We start from the raw sequence: 16,712 nt of genomic DNA on the forward strand, positions 1-16,712 counted from the left end.
TTCAGCTGCCCCTTGCTTCTTCTGCACTCAGTTTCTCAGCTTGCTCCTGCATGAGGACAGTGTGGACAGTGATGGCTATTTATCCTCACAAGTCTTTCCTGAAGTTTGAGGACCCAGAACAGAAGTATGTCTTTGTTTCTCTTCTTCTTTGCGCTGTGGGATCTCATATTCATCTTCTACATGTAAAGCCATGAGTTGGAGCTGTATTGGATGCTATGTGTGTATGCATGTAGGCATGCCAGTGGGGTCCCAACTAGACCCTGGGGGACACTCTTGACATGTCGACTGAGACTATTTCAGACAAAGATAATTTTCTTTAATTATCTTTCTGATTGTAATTTCTGAATTGCTAGCATTTTTTGTTATCTGTGGAATGTGTATAATACACACCTTGCTTTATTTCCTATATATGGGCTTATTCAGTTTTCAATTATATAAGTTCATACAAAAATCTTTTAATGTTTTATTTGATTGCATTTACTAATATACTACAAATACCCTGTAGAACAGAAAGGCCCAGAATTAAGACAGAACCTGGACTGGAAGATTCTCTTGAATTCACAGATATTTCATTTACTTGCCAAGAATGGAAATCACTATAAGATGGTCAACAAAGCCAATTTGGAATTAACATACTCAATGCAATGCATAATTCCTTACAAAAGCCGAATGTTCCTTACCTAAAGGAAGGTGGAATGTATTCTGGAGGCAGGACAGGTGGCAGTGGTTGGCCAGACATAGCAACATCAATTAGGTGCATAGCCAGGATAAATTCTTCTGCTGTGAGTTTTCCATCTTGATCAATGTCAGAAAGATTCCTAATTCAACAAAAAAGTTTCATTTCCAGTTTCATAAAAATGCATGCATTGCTGATTTATTTTAGTTCTGTATTATAATTCTTATTCTAGGCCAATTGAGTCTACCTGCCTCAGTTTACAATTATTTCATACCATTACAAGAATAAAATGAAATATTTTGTATAGTTAGGATAGTGTTCAGTACTCAACAAATGCTAAGATTGCAATAATACTCTTCTCAGTCCTGGGAATGTGACCTATTTAAAATATGTCACATTCAGGGTGAGGTAGCCAATACTGTATGGTTTGTAAGATAATCTCTATCATGCTGAATTCTGCCCTTGCGGCAGCCATAGACAATATATAAATAAACAGGTATGGCTGTTTTAACAATAAAAATTCATTTACAAAAACAGGTGAAGGCCAGACGTGGCCTACTGGATAGGCTGCCCAACCTCAATACATGCCTATTAGGCTGGATCTCTATGGCTCCTATTCATAGAGTTAAGGTCTTTCCTCCTCATTCTAGGGATTCAATTTCCATCACTCTTGACAATGAAGTTGCCCAAGTAGTTAATTACAGTAAACAGATTTTCCTAGCAAGTACCAGAATGTGATTTTATTTAACAACTTCAAGATACCAAAAGAAGATGCAAGACAACACATCTGTTAACCAGAATGTTAAAAAGACAAATGCTACATTAGGAAACTGGCCTTGCCAATGGCAAAACCCAAGAAGCTTTTCTCTTAATTATGATATTTCTTTAGGTCCATAAATCTATTATTATTACTATTATTGTAACATTTGCCCTTTTGAAAGTACAATTCTGCAAGGTTTGACAAACATAGCTATAGAACCATCACCACAGTACACAGAACAGTCAACACCACCCATAATCCCCACATCTCCCTCCAGTCCAACTCTTCCCTTTCCCCCACCCAGGCCCTGCCACCCCTTTTCTGTCCCTCTAGTTTTGCCTGTCCCAGATGCCAGACAACCATTTTTAAAAAGAATAGAGCCACAAATGAAAACCCTTCCTGCTGATTCTTATCCCCCTTTTCTTTTCACACCCCACAGTTAGCTACTCCTAGGTAAATCCCTTAGAATTCTTTTTTTCTTCATAATTGAATAATTATGGTTGCAAATAGTTAATTAAAGTATCCTGGCCGGGTATGGTGGCGTGCACTATGTGATCCTAGTGGCTCAAAAGGCTAAGGCAGAAGGATTCTGAGTTCAAAGCCAGCTTCAGCAAAAACAAGGCGCTAAGCAACTCAGTGAGACCCTGTCTCTAAATAAAATATAAAATAGGGTTGGAGATGTGGCTCAGTGGTAGAGTACCCCTGAGTTCAATCCCTGGTACCTCCCAAAAAAAGAAATATCATTTTAGTGTTTGAATTAAGAATACAACATTCTAAAAAGAGATGCCTCAAATGTGTTTTTTGGAAGACGAATTATAAATTTAAAATAAACGTTTCAATTTCTTCTTTTTTTTTGGTACTAAGGATAGAACCCAGGGGTGCTTAACTACTGAGCCACATCCTCATCCCTTTTAATTTTTCATTTTGAGACAGGGTCTCACTAAGTTGTTAAGACTGGCATGGAACTTTCGATCTTCCTGTCTAGGCCTCCCTAGAGGCTGACCAGCATTAGAGCTCAGTCACTTGAGAAGAAACCAGATCAATATGCCCTGTGTGAAAGTCATGAATTTGGCATATGAGCAGTGTAAACCAAATCCATTTTCTAGGCATAATCATCAACATGTAACTAAAAGATACACAACAATAATATATGCAGAAAAGCTCAAAATTAAGCAATTACATAATATTTTTTAAAATTTTTAAATATGCATGGTTTGTTAAGAAACTATTCTTATTAACATCTAAATGTAAGAAAACCTATAAGACCTAGACAATACCCATCAAGAGCTATTAAAAATTATCACAGAATAGAGGCTGGTGATTAGTTTAGTAGTGGTAAAGCATTTGCTTAGCATATATGAGCCCGCTGTTCAATCTCCAGCACTGAAAATAACAAAACAAAAACCATTGCAAAATAGGCAGACATTATATGCCTTCTGATTAAAGTACACAGGTAACATCTCTGATGTAGGCTTAACAAAAGACAAAACAACAACAACAACAACAAAAAAAAACCCACAACTATAAAACTCAAACTGTGGTTCTCAACCAAGAATGATGTTGAACTCCAAGGGAAATTTTTGTCAATGTCTGGGGATATTTTTGGTTGTTATAACTGGGGGTAGGCATCATGCTACTAAATGTAGCATCTACTGAACAGGGGCAACAGATCCTACTAAATACCTGCCATGAGCTGGACACAGTGATGCACGCCTATAGTCCAAGCACTTGGGAGACTATGGTGGGAAGATCGCCCAAGCTCACAAGTCAGACACCAACCAGAGCAACATAGTGAGACCGTATCTCTAAACTACCTCTCAAAACAAAGAAAATATTCTACAATGCTTAGGACAGCCCTCTGCAGTAAAGAAATTAGTGGCCCTAAATGTCAATAATGCAAAGGTTGCAAAATCTTGTTCTAGATCCAATTACCAATTCATGGGAAATACAGGAACAAGTTAAACACCACCACAGGAATGCAATCTTCAAAAGTTAGGCCACTAAAAACTATATACCAGACTACGTGTTTTTAAGGGGGTCCAGGGGACAGATGGAAAAGGGAAAATTTATAGATTTAAAAAGATACTGCAAAGTAGGAACTGGAAGCAGAGCTAAACAGTATAGCACATGCTTAGAAAGCATGAGGTCATAGGTTCAGTATCCAGCCCGGGTGCACACGCACACTCACACACACAAAAGCAAGGTATACAGGAGGTCAGGGGTCTTATGTTTTCTCTCATATGTGGAAGCTAAAGAAAAAGGAAAAGAAAACTGGGGGCAGATCTCATAAAAATCATGATGAGATGAGTACAGGAAAAGGACCAAGGGCTGGAGGGCAGGGAGGGAGGGGAGAGTGCTGGGAAGTGATATTGGCCAAATAATATGCCCTGTTATACCGTATGCATGTATGAATATGTAACAACAAATCCCATTATTATGTACAACCACAATGCACCAAAAAAAAAAAAAAAAAAAAAGAGGTGGGGGGAAAATAAGCAAAGTATAAATTTATATTAGTCCTCCTTTGAACAAAGAAACTTAAAAACTAAGTTAATCTAAGAAATTTGAACACTACTTGATTAACTTGGTAAGAATGACTATTAAAATCATGGTTTTAATGATTTTAAATCATGGTATTATGACTATAATTTTTAAAATTCCAATCTATTTGAAGACACCAGATGAAATATTCACACATGAAATGATATAACTGAGAGCTGGCTTAAAATAATCACCAAGGAGGAAGAAAGAACCAAGCCATAGTTGAGAAATGTTAAGCTGTGTTATTAGTTCTTAAGAATTCACTGTATTAACCTTTCTGCTTTTGTGTTTTTCAAAATTAACAGGGAAAAAGAGCGGCAATCATCACAACTCTCTGAAAATTAAGTGTACTCCAAATATTCTCCCCTAAATAATGATGCTAATCTAAAAACCAATTTAAGAAATAAAGTCTCCACTTGATACAAACCAAGGTTTTCTATTCCTTACCATATTGAAGCCAGCTGAGCCTGTGGTAAACTCGATTGCATAAGAATAGTTCTTGCTTGGGGACCTGAATAGAAACCAGAGAAAAGACATAAAGATGAGTCAGCAAATAACCCCTGCTCAGGAAGACCAGTGTGGCTGTGCTTATGAACCATGCAATCTCATGCAATCACAGAGCTTTACACAGTATTTGCTATTACCCTGGGGCTTTTAAAAAAGGAAATTAAGCCCTAGCAAAAGTAAAGAAACAAAGATGACAGTGCTGCATCTGACACACAATACATTTTTGCTCAATGGGTGTTTAATAAGGAATGAGTGTGTAAAAGATGAGAGTTTCAAAATATAACCTGTTCTTTTGTCCAGATTAACATTTCTATTTGTATTGGGCTTTTATTTACAAAAGTGAGACTTTATCACTATAAACTGAACATCTTCTCCATGGTCACCATCTGCTGCCTTCACCGTGACTATTATCACATAAATTCAGAGAAGATTTACAATATCTTAGTTAAGGAAAGGGCCTTGGAGGGACTTCTAATCATTCACTGTACAGACTTTAAAAAAAAAAAAAAAAAAAATTGAATTGAAGGTTGCACAACTGGCTAATATCATAGCCAGGACTAGAACAAAATTTCTATGTTAGCAAAAATAGAAATACTTCCTGGAATTTCTACTCTTCTTTCAAAATTAGGTCTCATTTTCTTAAAATAACTGCAAATATCTTCATTTCTGGCAAGAAATTAGCTTTATATATCACATAGAAAATACAATGGGAGATTTTTGAGTGTTTAAATTAGTATGAGCGAGACAAAGACACACACACACACACACACACCCCCCAAATATGTCTTAATTCCAGCACTGCCTGTCAAGCTGTGTGGTCCCAGGAAGATCCAAGGAACAGAAAGCTGTAGTAATTCTGTTGGCAAGATTCCCATGTATAAACTTTTACTCTTAGCTATTTCAGTTTTCAAATACCACCTCTTCAAAACACACAGAAGTGGATGAGTGTTTGCATAGCAAGTAAGGAAGGACAGGGATCACAAGGTCCCAGCACTCCAAAGCCAGAAAAGGAAGGACAAAGTCCTGACAAACCAGGGGACTGTGGGCTTCAGTACTAGCTTAGCTTACACTCGCTGAGTTACTCTGGGAAGGTAGTTTCCTTACTTATTTGGACCTGAGTTTTTCATCTCAAAGGTGCTTTCCAGATTAGAAAAACCTGTGATCCACCATTTAAGGAATCATAACTTTATAAAGCACATTAAAGTACCCAATAAGTGGCAGTTAATATTTATTATTTAATATTTATTACTACTGACAATGATTTTAACTTTTATTTACATGTAAAATATTGATAGAAAAGCACACATGACTATATACATGTACATACATGTATGTGTATATTTTTATGCATGTGTGCTATACGGTATATCATTCTGTGCCTATAGCCCAATTTATTTTGCTCTGATGGGCATTCAGGCATTTTTCAATTTGGGGCTCTTAAAAACAGCGAACCTTCTGTTTTGGTACACATATGAATATATTTCTCTTTAGTGTGTATGTATATGTGTATATGTATTAACAGCACCTAATAAACAATTTTTACTAAGTTAATGGAAAGATTCTAAAGGTTCTCTGGTGTATTGAAAAGAAAATTCATTATTTTCTTTTTAAAAAAAATTCTTAGTTGTTGATAGACCTTTATTTTACTTATTTATATGCAGTGCTAAGAATCGAACCCAGTGCCTCCCACGTGCCAGGCAAGTGCACTACTGCTGAGCCACAGACACAGTCCCTCATTTTCTTCAGAGTTTGCTGAAAACATTAAAATAAAATTAGCAAAACTTAAGTGAATGCTTTAATTAGTACTTTTAACAATTCTCCCATTCCAGAACCATATACAGTTAATATTTTATCTTTTTCAAATAAACAGGTTAATAGGAAGGTGGAGAACCAAGTCTATCATAGGTATCTGGACACATATATTTCAGCCCTGACTCCTTAATGTCATGTGGCATTAACAAAACTACTTTACCTCTCTAAAATGAATTTCTCTATCTCTGAAATGAGGAAAAAAAACCTGGAATGGGACCTAGCAAACTATGGCCCATAGATCATATTGCCCTGTCACCTGTTTTTATAAATAAAGTTTTACTAAAACTTTGTCAAGCCTATTCATTAAACATGAATGTTTAATAGGCTGCTTTTGTGCCACAGTGGCAAAGTCGAGTACTTGCAATAGAAAACATGGGGCTTACTAGTTTAAAAAACTTATTATCTTGTTTTTATAGAAAAAGTTTAATGATCCCTATACTGGAAGATCACAATTATCTCTTTCAATTCTAAAACTTGATTCTGTCTCACAACCATTTTGCAAACATTAAAATAGATCAGCAACAAATAAGATAACATTTTAGCATAACACAACAGCATAAAATTGAGCTTTGAGTACACAGAACTCTTTCATGGAAACCTAGATACATAATAGGGTACCAGTTTTAGAATATAGACTGATATGGGGATTAACAGAAATCTCAAGTTCACAAACTCAACTGTGGGCATCCATGTTTGGATAGGGAAGTCTGAATATCAGGAGAGAGAAAATTACATGGAATTAATGCTTTATGTCCAATATTGACAAGAGTTTAGCTTTCCTAATTAATAAGCAAAAACAAACAAACAAAACAAATGGAATGGTCACCTTCATAATAAGACACCTCTTTGAGAAGACAGGCTAGAATGAATAAGATTATGAGAATTCTATAGCTTCTTACATAACCTTAATTCAAGAATGACCATTTTATAAGTTCTCTCTAAGAATAATAAAATACTCATCAAATTGTGAGGGAAGAAGGGGGCACACACCTAATAATGTATGTCAGTTAAATTGATCAGGTAATTCATGGGGTAAACAACACTACTGCTGGATTAGCTTCCATTCCCAAGGTAAACTAGTTCATATCACAAGATCAGAAGTTCTCACTTTTTTCTGCTGGAACCAATCAATGACATACGTTCTCATGCCCACAACATGCTCATACAGATGTAGCCATGATCTGATGACATTCAAAGTAAGTAGGTGAAAATAAGACACAATGGTAATTAGAAATCCCATTAAAAACTGACAGGACATTAACAATGGGCTCTTGCTACAGGAGTAGCAGAGATCAGATAAGTAACAGGTTATGTATAATTCTTGGGGAGCTAATAATGAAATATTATTATATGTGAATATAAGGTAGTAAAAGTGATACTACAAAGATAATCTAGATTCTCCTCTAATTTATATAAAACAAAATAATCTACAACCCCTATACTTTTATTGTATTCATTTAGAATGCCCCAACTCCAAGGTTGAGAACTACTGCACTAGATTAAGAAGTTATGATTGTGCATCTTCATAAAGATGCTTGTTAATTCTTTCTCGTCTTTTTAAAAATATTTTTCTTTTGTTTTTGTTAGTTTTGGATTTGTTATTAGTGCCTTTAAACAAGAACACACACACACACACAAAACCAAGAAAAAAGAACAGATTAGAATATCAAATTACATATTTCACTTGGGCCTCTTCATATACTAGGGCTTTGGTTCAACTTTCTTGATATTTCTCTTAAGTTAAATGAATAACTGCTTTTAGGATTCTGAGTTCATACAATATTTTCATAGTTGCAAATAAGACCATGACCTTTGTGTTTCAACCATCAACAAATCATCTCTGCTTGCACCAACAGCTTGGTTTAGTCCAACACATATTCTGGACAAATAACTCAAAAGTATATAAAGTTAAAACAAACTAAATTTATTTTATTCATTGCCATTTATGATAATAAATTTTTCTACCAGATATGACTATATGAAAGTCTGATTCAAAAATCAAATTTGCACCTTAAACTCTTGCTGGAATGAAGTAGTAACAAGCTTACAGATAAGCAAGAACAAAACCTGCTTTATTTCCAGTACATTTCAAACCTTACTTTCTGCCTCAGGTAATTAAAAATTCTAAATACAAGTGCCTGGGTCATTATTGTTGGGATATATACACTTCAATTTAAAAACCACATTTTGTCAAGAAAGAATTTCAAAATCAGTGTCACATTTGAATACTGTTTTCATTAAATCACAGCAAACAACAGCACTGTTTTGAAAAAATATTTTCAGACTTGATGGCAATGTACTTCTGGGTATGTGTAGAGAACTGGTGTCAAACACACTGTAAAAGAGGGCTTAAAACTGTATTAGTGAATGTCCCTGCAGTGTCTGCCTAAGCTACACTGGCTCTTCATACTATCTACATAAACCTGTCAGTCACTACTTCAGCAGAGGTGAGCATGGCACCCAGAGTATTTGTGTGTATTTACTATTTGTCTCTTTAGATAAATACATGCTGAAGTGAGATAGCTAAGATCGTTTGTGGGGAAAGGTTTCCAGATTAGAGCAAAGCCCTTCAAAGTCTCAGCCAATCCTTCAAAGTCTCTATTTTGTTTTATTAATGTTATGTTTCTCTATATAAAAAGTTAATTATTTTAAGTATTTAACCCTTCCTGAAAAGATTTCAGATGGTACCCTAAAATTCTTCTCCACTCTTTCTATGTGGAAACAGTATCATCATAATTTTTAAAAATCTACTGGAATCATATAAATTACTCTGGTCTTTAACAGATGAAGAAATAAGATCCAAAGAGGTGAGACCCACTGAAACCGTGGCAAACCATGTTCCTTAAGAGGTTATTTTCCATGTTGCACACAGATTCAAACTCTGGCCCGGAGAGTGGACATCATGAAGAACATTTGCAAAGCTAGACTTCAGAACCTAAAGCTAGTTTTTGTTCATAGCACTGTTACTTTATTAGTGTCCTGGTTTGCATATTAGTGGCTTTCAATGTGCAGGAGCATACCTGGTCTATGTTCTACTCTACCAAGAAGCACACTGGGACAAAGGTCAGAGGCTTAGCAGACTACTGATGGAGTTATCAGTATTTGCAAACACAAGATAACACAGACAATAAAAACACTACTTAGAAATAAGCAAACAAAGAAAGACATTTGGAAAATACCTTTGACCCAATATCTAGAAACAATCTGCATTTAGAACAAAGATCATATTTCACTAATCTTTATTTGTAAATACCTGTTAAGTGTCCACTCATAGTTTTGTCATGACTATTGAATAACTGCCTGTATTTCAATCTCGATGACTGAGGAACAGCCCATTCTGCTGCTGGAGGGACACTACCAGGAAAAGAGGAAGGAGAAAAAGATGATTAACCAGAAGGAAAAGACTACTGACAGTCTTTAGAAACAGTAAACTTAGAACTTTCTCTAGATTTACAACTTGAACAGTATTGCCCTTTTTCCCTTCCCCCAATCCCTGCCGTGTGTGTTTGTGTGTGTGTTTTTATGTGTGTGTGTATGTGTTTGTTTTTCTGAGGGTTGAACAAAAAACTAAAAATATACACATAACAATTTTTTAAAATAGGTAAGTTCATTATTTTTCTAGAAATGGAAAACCTAAGAGATCAAGTGACTATTTCATGTTACATATATAACTTAATAATATCAAAGTTCTACATAAGTATGAGAAATCTTAGAACAGAGGCAAAATAATACACATTTTTTGTGTCTAGAAAACATTTCCTTCAGTTAAAAAAAAAACACTGCCAACAAATAAGTGCCTCTAAAGGTATTAATTCTCCAAAACATTCAATTTTCTATACACTAAAATATGGGACCTACTTCTTTTTCTTTTTTTGCGGGGAAGGGGTAATACTAGGATTGGACCCAGGGGCACTTAACAAGTGGGCTAAGCCTTCAGCCCTTTTTATGTTTTTAATAGTTTAAGACAGGGCATTACTAAGTTGCTGAGGTTGGCCTTGAACTTGTGATCCTCCTGCCTCAGCTTCCCAAGTTGTTGGGATTACAGGTATGCACCCTCATACCCTGCATAGAACCCACTTCTTAATGAAATAAAATTATTTCACGATAAGAAGTTTAAATTTCCACCAAGTGGAGAAATCTTCCAAAAAACATTTCCAAGACCATGACAAATCAGCAGAACAGTGAGGGACAGCGCTCATCTTTCTTAAATGCCATCCAGCAGTGACCTCTTTCTGCCAATGTGCTACAATCCTGACCTGAAGAAACCACTGCTAACAGCCAATTTGGGTCTAGACATCCCTGGCGATTTGCTCCTCAGCTACCATGGCCCAAGCAAGGATCACATTGGTATCAATAGTTTGTTAAAAAGTCTAATGTCTAAATCAAGTGATTCATTCACAGATGTTCAGCTGACAGTAAAAATGGTACTCCTCCTCCAGCAGACCACAGCTAATGTCCCATATGCAACTTCTTTTCATTCCAATAAAAATACCTACATCTCTCATGGAAAGGTAAAATTTTAACCTCTTAACCATGATTTATATGTATTATCAATGCACTTATACTTACTGTATATATAGTTCAGAAAGCACAGAAAGTAGTTCCCAAACACTTGAAAAGTACTAAGCTCACCTTTTTAATTTTTATGAATTTCTTAATAAAAAACACTTACCGCGATCTATTCTGCTGTGAATACTTGGGCAACAACTCTCTCATTTTAACTAATATTTTGCTATTCCAACTCCTGCTTGTTTTTCAAAAAGCTATCTTGCTCCTGCACCCTAGAGATATAGGGTGCTACGCACAGAAGTTGTCCCAGATTACACTTATCATGTCATGGTTCTCTGTCTAATTCCTGAGAATCTAAATAGACTAAAAACTAACTCATTAATATATTACCTAAAAGTTGGATACTACATTATAAAAATTTGCTGAAAGTTTATATTATTGAAAAGATGAATATTAACATAAAAAGTTCAATTATCTTAATAGTATTGATTTTTGCTAATAATGAATAACAGTCATTCTAAATTGTTACAAATCAATTTTAAGGCAGATTTCAAAATCCCTTGTGGAAAGTTAGAAAAAATATAAAAGCTTCAGCATCATATAGGAGAAAAAAATTAACAATATGGAACTATGGTCATGTGATATGAGTTTAAGCCTCAGCTCTACCATTTACTCAACTGTAAATTATAGGAAAGGAACATAACTTCTTTGGGTTGTTTGCCTCCTCATTCACAATCCTGAGACAATACCTATGCACAGGTAGTTGTGGGTTGAATGGGATTAATAAGGTGCCTGGCAAAAAAAAGTTCAATAAATGTTCAATCATTCAAAGGCTAGCAACTTAAATGAAATGGATCACAAATACCTGTACACCACAATAAACTGAAGATTTTATAGAAAATTTGCAGTTTAGAAAAACTGAGTACAACTCAGCACCGACACTGAACAAGTTAATAATCTTGGGCAAGTCACTCAATGTCTCTGACCTGGTCCCCAAACTATAACAGAGAAAATAATAGAGTCATCTTATGAAGATGAGTCAGTTATTGTGCACAGCTTTTGGCACAGTGCTTTTCACTGGATGGGTCTTTCTCACTTTCCTTTTTTTTTTTTTTTTAGTTAGTATTAGGGTATGGATTTTCTTTAAATCGTATTTTTTAAGGGAATGCATTATTGAATTATATTCAACATATTATTCTCTTTAAAGAGGAAAAATGACCTGATTAAGAGATAATTTTAATGAAAGGCTGCAATTACCTTAATTTACATCCTCCTTCATTCCAAGAGTTTTAAGACTACTTACAATAAAAATTTTCAACTTAGTGTATCAGTATGCACAGGGGAAAAAACTAGGAGAAAACAAAAATATAATATAATAAAAATATAATAAATAAATACAATAGAGCTGGGCACACTGGCACATGCCTGTAATCCCAGAGGCTTGGTAGGCCAATACAGGAGGACCACGAGTTCAAAGCCTGTCTCAGAAACTTAGCAAGGACCTAAGCCACTCAGCAAGACCCTGTCTCTAAATAAAATGTGAAAAAGAGCTGGGGATGTAGCTCAGAGGTTAAGTGCCCTTGTGTTCAATCCGTGGTACCAATAAATAAATAAAATACAAAATCAGTTTGGCCAAAATATAAGTAATAAGATCATATGAGTTTTTCAAAAATTGAGCCACACTTTTGATTAATGTGAACTGTCCATTAATTTGAATAATTCATTTTAGTAAAAATTGGCCTTTAAGAGGGTTTTACTAATAAGCCACACAGACTCCATGAGATTATCTGAGACAGAATGAAAAATAAGATAAACCCATGGCTCCAATCTTCATATATAATTTTTATACACTTTTAAGTGACTAACAAGAAACAGTTAATTTATTTTTCCCCTACCTAGAATGCTATTTTACTATGTTTTAAAAAATCTGTTACTTTTTTTTTTTTTTTTGTACTAGGTATTGAACCTAGGACCTCCTTACCCATGGCTAGGCAGTGCTCTGCCACTGCCATTGACCTGCACACCCAGCCCCCCGCCCCCCGTTACCTTTTTGTTATGCCCTTTAAAAAGCCAAAAACAAAAACACATAAAACCTTCCAAGAAATGGCATGTTTTTGATTTCTGTAATCCTTGCAACAAAGAAATGATAAAACCTAGTGGCATTATCAAGAATTTTTAAATTATTATTAACATACAATAAAAATGAAAGAAGATAATAAAGAGGGTTCATTTTCTTTTATAATCAGATAATGGTTTTAAACCAAACTTATCATTAAAAACAAGCAAGCTTACCTGGCCACATCAAATGATTGTGCCTTCTGTAATTTAGTGCTTAACTGTGATCCTGGACCAGATCTACTGAAGGAAGAACTCTTTGGCAATGTGGCTGCTATAAAAATAAATGTTGAATAATTTTAATTCTACAAAGATAAGAAACTTTCCCCTATGACAAAAAATTAAAATGCACAGACATAAAACCTAAGGCAGCTAGGCAGGGTGGTATACTCCATACTATAAGGAGGACTGCACAAGTTCAAAGCCAGCTTCAGCAACTTAGTGAGGCCCTCAACAACTTAGCAAGACTTTTTGTCTCAAAATAAAAAATAAAAAGGGCTGGGAATATAGCTCAGTGGTAAAAACCCCTGGGTTTAATCCCCAGTGCCAAAAAATAAAAAAAAGAAGGAAAACTTAAAGCAGAAACAACTCCTCCTTGCTTTCCAATAGAACTTGGACTCAAAAGAATTCTATTTCCCTCTTAGTCTCTGTCCTCTTGCCAAAATGCTTCTAGATTTACTGTTCTACTGAGAATTACTTTACTGAGCAGTAATGCTGACATCCATAAAGTTTTCCATTTCATTGAGCTTTTAGTACCACATGTTATTAGATCCGTTCCAATAGTTAAAAATGTAACAGCTTAAATATATAAGGTGGCATTTGGGAGGCAGGGGGAGTTGCCAGGGATCAAACCCAGTACTTTATCACTGAGCTTCATTCCAGCCCTTTTCATTTTGAGAAAGGGTCTTGCTTGGCACCTTGCTAAATTGCTGAGGTGGCATCGAACTTGTGAACCTCCTGCCTCAGTCTCTCAAATCGCTGGGATTACAAATGTGTGCCACTGCACCCAAAAAGATGGCATTTTCTCAACTGCACTAAAGGAGCTTAAGTATCAGTTCCAGATGTCAGAGCCAAGAAGTCAGTCTGCCAACTCTTGGCCAGATAACATGTGATACTTAGGGAGGGACAGCTTTTGTATCTGATTCTCATTTGACCTGATTAGTTTTGTATCAGACTAAAAACACCCTTAGCCTTAGCCACATTCCCCCACCCTTGCCTGCTGGTTGATCTACCATTAGCCCAAAAGAAAACAAGACTCAGAGCTTGTGGATTCACCATTACTACTGAAAAAGGAACTGCATGCACTTTCTCAGCTGCTATCACATCTAAAGGCATGATCATATATAAACAATGGACTATAAAGGACAAAAAAAATCTAAGTCCAAAGAGTGTTGTTAGATTCTTTGGCTATAACTCAGAGACATAACCCAACAAATATAATAAATCCAGGGTGTGTCAGACATAGAAATAATGTTTCAAATATAATACTAAAGCCCATGCTGTTATCACTATTGAATTTACCAGACATATCCAAAGTGTTAGTTTTTTTTTCATATTGATATGAACCATTAAGATTTGTTAGACTATGACTAACTACATAGTTTATGCTTTCTTTTAGGAAAAGACTTTGAATAAAGTCTCAAATTGAATTAACTAATGAGGAATTTTGAAATCCTCTCCTTCAATTAAGCAAATATGTAATACTATGTGCTTAATATGCTTAGTCATTTAAATGACTTCCTTCTCTTTTCTGCCTGATTCATTCCACCTCCTCAAAAAATCAAGCAATGTTCAATTTTCCCCAGCACATAACTTAATTCCTAGGAGATGGCTTGCTTATTAGTAATTCACAGTAGCTATAGAAAAGTAGTAACTGATACATGAAAATAAAAAATGATCAAAAACACTGTTCAACTTCAGCTGCTCTTATTAAGCCCTTGAAGAGAAATTATGCTCTTGACTTTCACCACCGAGTTTACTTTTGCTCACAGAGATCGACAATTCCATTCCCTTGTCCCCTCCCTACCATAAAATATGCTGCTTAATATGTTGAAAAAATGAAAAATTAAGTGGAAAAAAAAAGATTTTACTTTGGAACAAAATACCATTTAAATCTGATAAGAAAGTAAAAAAAGATTTAACAAGAATAAATGTCAAAATAAAAGCTGTGGTAATTCAGCCTATGGTTTTGGCAGGTCACATACCAGGATGAGCAAATGCAGGCAGAGGCTGTATGACAGGGGGAGCCCCGTTAGCTAGGGGAGGCACTGCTGTTGGAGGAACAGAAGATACTAAGGGTGGAGACATTCCAACAACTGGGATGGATCCCATTGGCACTGGAGCAACAGCAGTAAGCGGTGGCATGCTGGCGATACCTCCTATACCTACAAAGGAAACATTCCCAAGGAAATTCAGTCACATTTCAATATTCAGTAACTATTAACACTATAGTGCTTGAAGAAGAAAACCACTTTCAAGCTGTAATATATTCCCATGTAAAATATGGGGATGTAGCTCAGTGGGAGAGTGCTTGCCTAGCACACAAGAGGCTCTGGATATGATCCCCAGCACCCCACCCAAATTTAATACAGCAATTAATTCAGATTAATTATGTTTAAATGTACAAAAATTATCTCAAGGTTCACATCAAAAGAACAAGACTCAGGGTGGGGATATAGCTCAGTTGGTAGAGTGCTTGCCTAGCATGCACAAGTTCCTTATTACAATCCCCCAGGCTCACCTCCCCCCGCCCCCACCCCGCAAAAAAGAACAAGATCCAAATTAAAGAGGGATGAATTAAGACAAGGACCAAGAATCTTAACTTCAATTAACTAAGTAAATTCATGACTTCAAAATGATATTTAAAAACAAACAACAACAACAATTTCTAAATTGGTTCTCATAGGAAGATGCTAGGTAATCAATTTTTTACTTTGAAAACTAGTAAGGAAAGGGGAATAAAAAAAAAAAATCAACCACTTAACCTGTCTTTTCTATACATATTACACCTTGGGGTAAGCAAATATTTGATGGGAAGAAGTATTTTCATAAATAGATAAATAAAGGAAGAAGTGTTAGAATTAAAATAAATGTTTCCTTTCTTTTGTTGTTTCATTTCTTCCTCAACTTCAATACCCGTTTGTCCCACAGGGCCCTTTTGCATATCCTGTGTTCAGGCACACAGCTTGTGGGTTGGTGAGGAATTTGCAATGGGCTTGGGTCCACCCTTATCACAAGCACACACGTGCACAGCTTCAACTAAGAATACAGTTCCCTGATCACAACTTTAGGCCAACAGAGATACTGGTTATTATCAGCCCATCTGCTGCCAAGATCATGTCTTTTACTGACAAGGCTGCTGGGCACAGGCATCACACTCGCCCCCAAGGCAAAGTGACTCCCAATAGCAAGCCTGCCAGCACTCACAACCTGCCCCATCCTGGCAGAATCCCCATGTTAACCAAGCTGAGAGGTTGAGAAACAGGTACATACTCAGCAAAGACTGCCAGGCTTCCAGTGTTCCCTCTGCTCATACCTGAATCTTAGCAGTTTTTAAAGCATAAATGATTCTCAGAGAGTCATATACCTTTGGTTTATTTGGAGAGCACTTACAAGGTTTTGTCAATTTTTCCCATTTACATTATCACTTGGGGGAAGAATCTGCTGCTCTCATCCTGTTCTGGTCAAAAATCCCAATGCTGAAATGTCTGTTAAGTTTCTTTTAATCTAGAGGCCCCTCTCCATCCCTTTTCTTAACAATTTATCTGTGAAAGACCCAAACCATGTAACCTG

The 16,712-nt window shown here is 35.9% G+C and overlaps 1 protein-coding gene across 2 annotated transcripts in view; it reads right to left on the reverse strand.

Moving 5' to 3' along the window:
* The window catches only part of Itsn1 (intersectin 1), a 204,906-nt gene that overhangs the window by 110,288 nt on the left and 77,906 nt on the right, over positions 1-16,712 (reverse strand). For both annotated transcript variants that reach the window (XM_027929297.2, XM_071615072.1), the window contains exons 6-10: positions 15,125-15,304; positions 13,098-13,194; positions 9,550-9,650; positions 4,425-4,488; positions 681-818 (exon numbers count right to left, since the gene is read on the reverse strand). In XM_027929297.2, the coding sequence (XP_027785098.1) occupies positions 681-818; positions 4,425-4,488; positions 9,550-9,650; positions 13,098-13,194; positions 15,125-15,304 (580 nt within the window). The remainder of the gene's footprint in view (positions 1-680; positions 819-4,424; positions 4,489-9,549; positions 9,651-13,097; positions 13,195-15,124; positions 15,305-16,712) is intronic.

This window comes from Marmota flaviventris, chromosome 8, assembly GCF_047511675.1.
Source record: "Marmota flaviventris isolate mMarFla1 chromosome 8, mMarFla1.hap1, whole genome shotgun sequence".
Lineage (NCBI taxonomy): Eukaryota > Metazoa > Chordata > Mammalia > Rodentia > Sciuridae > Marmota > Marmota flaviventris.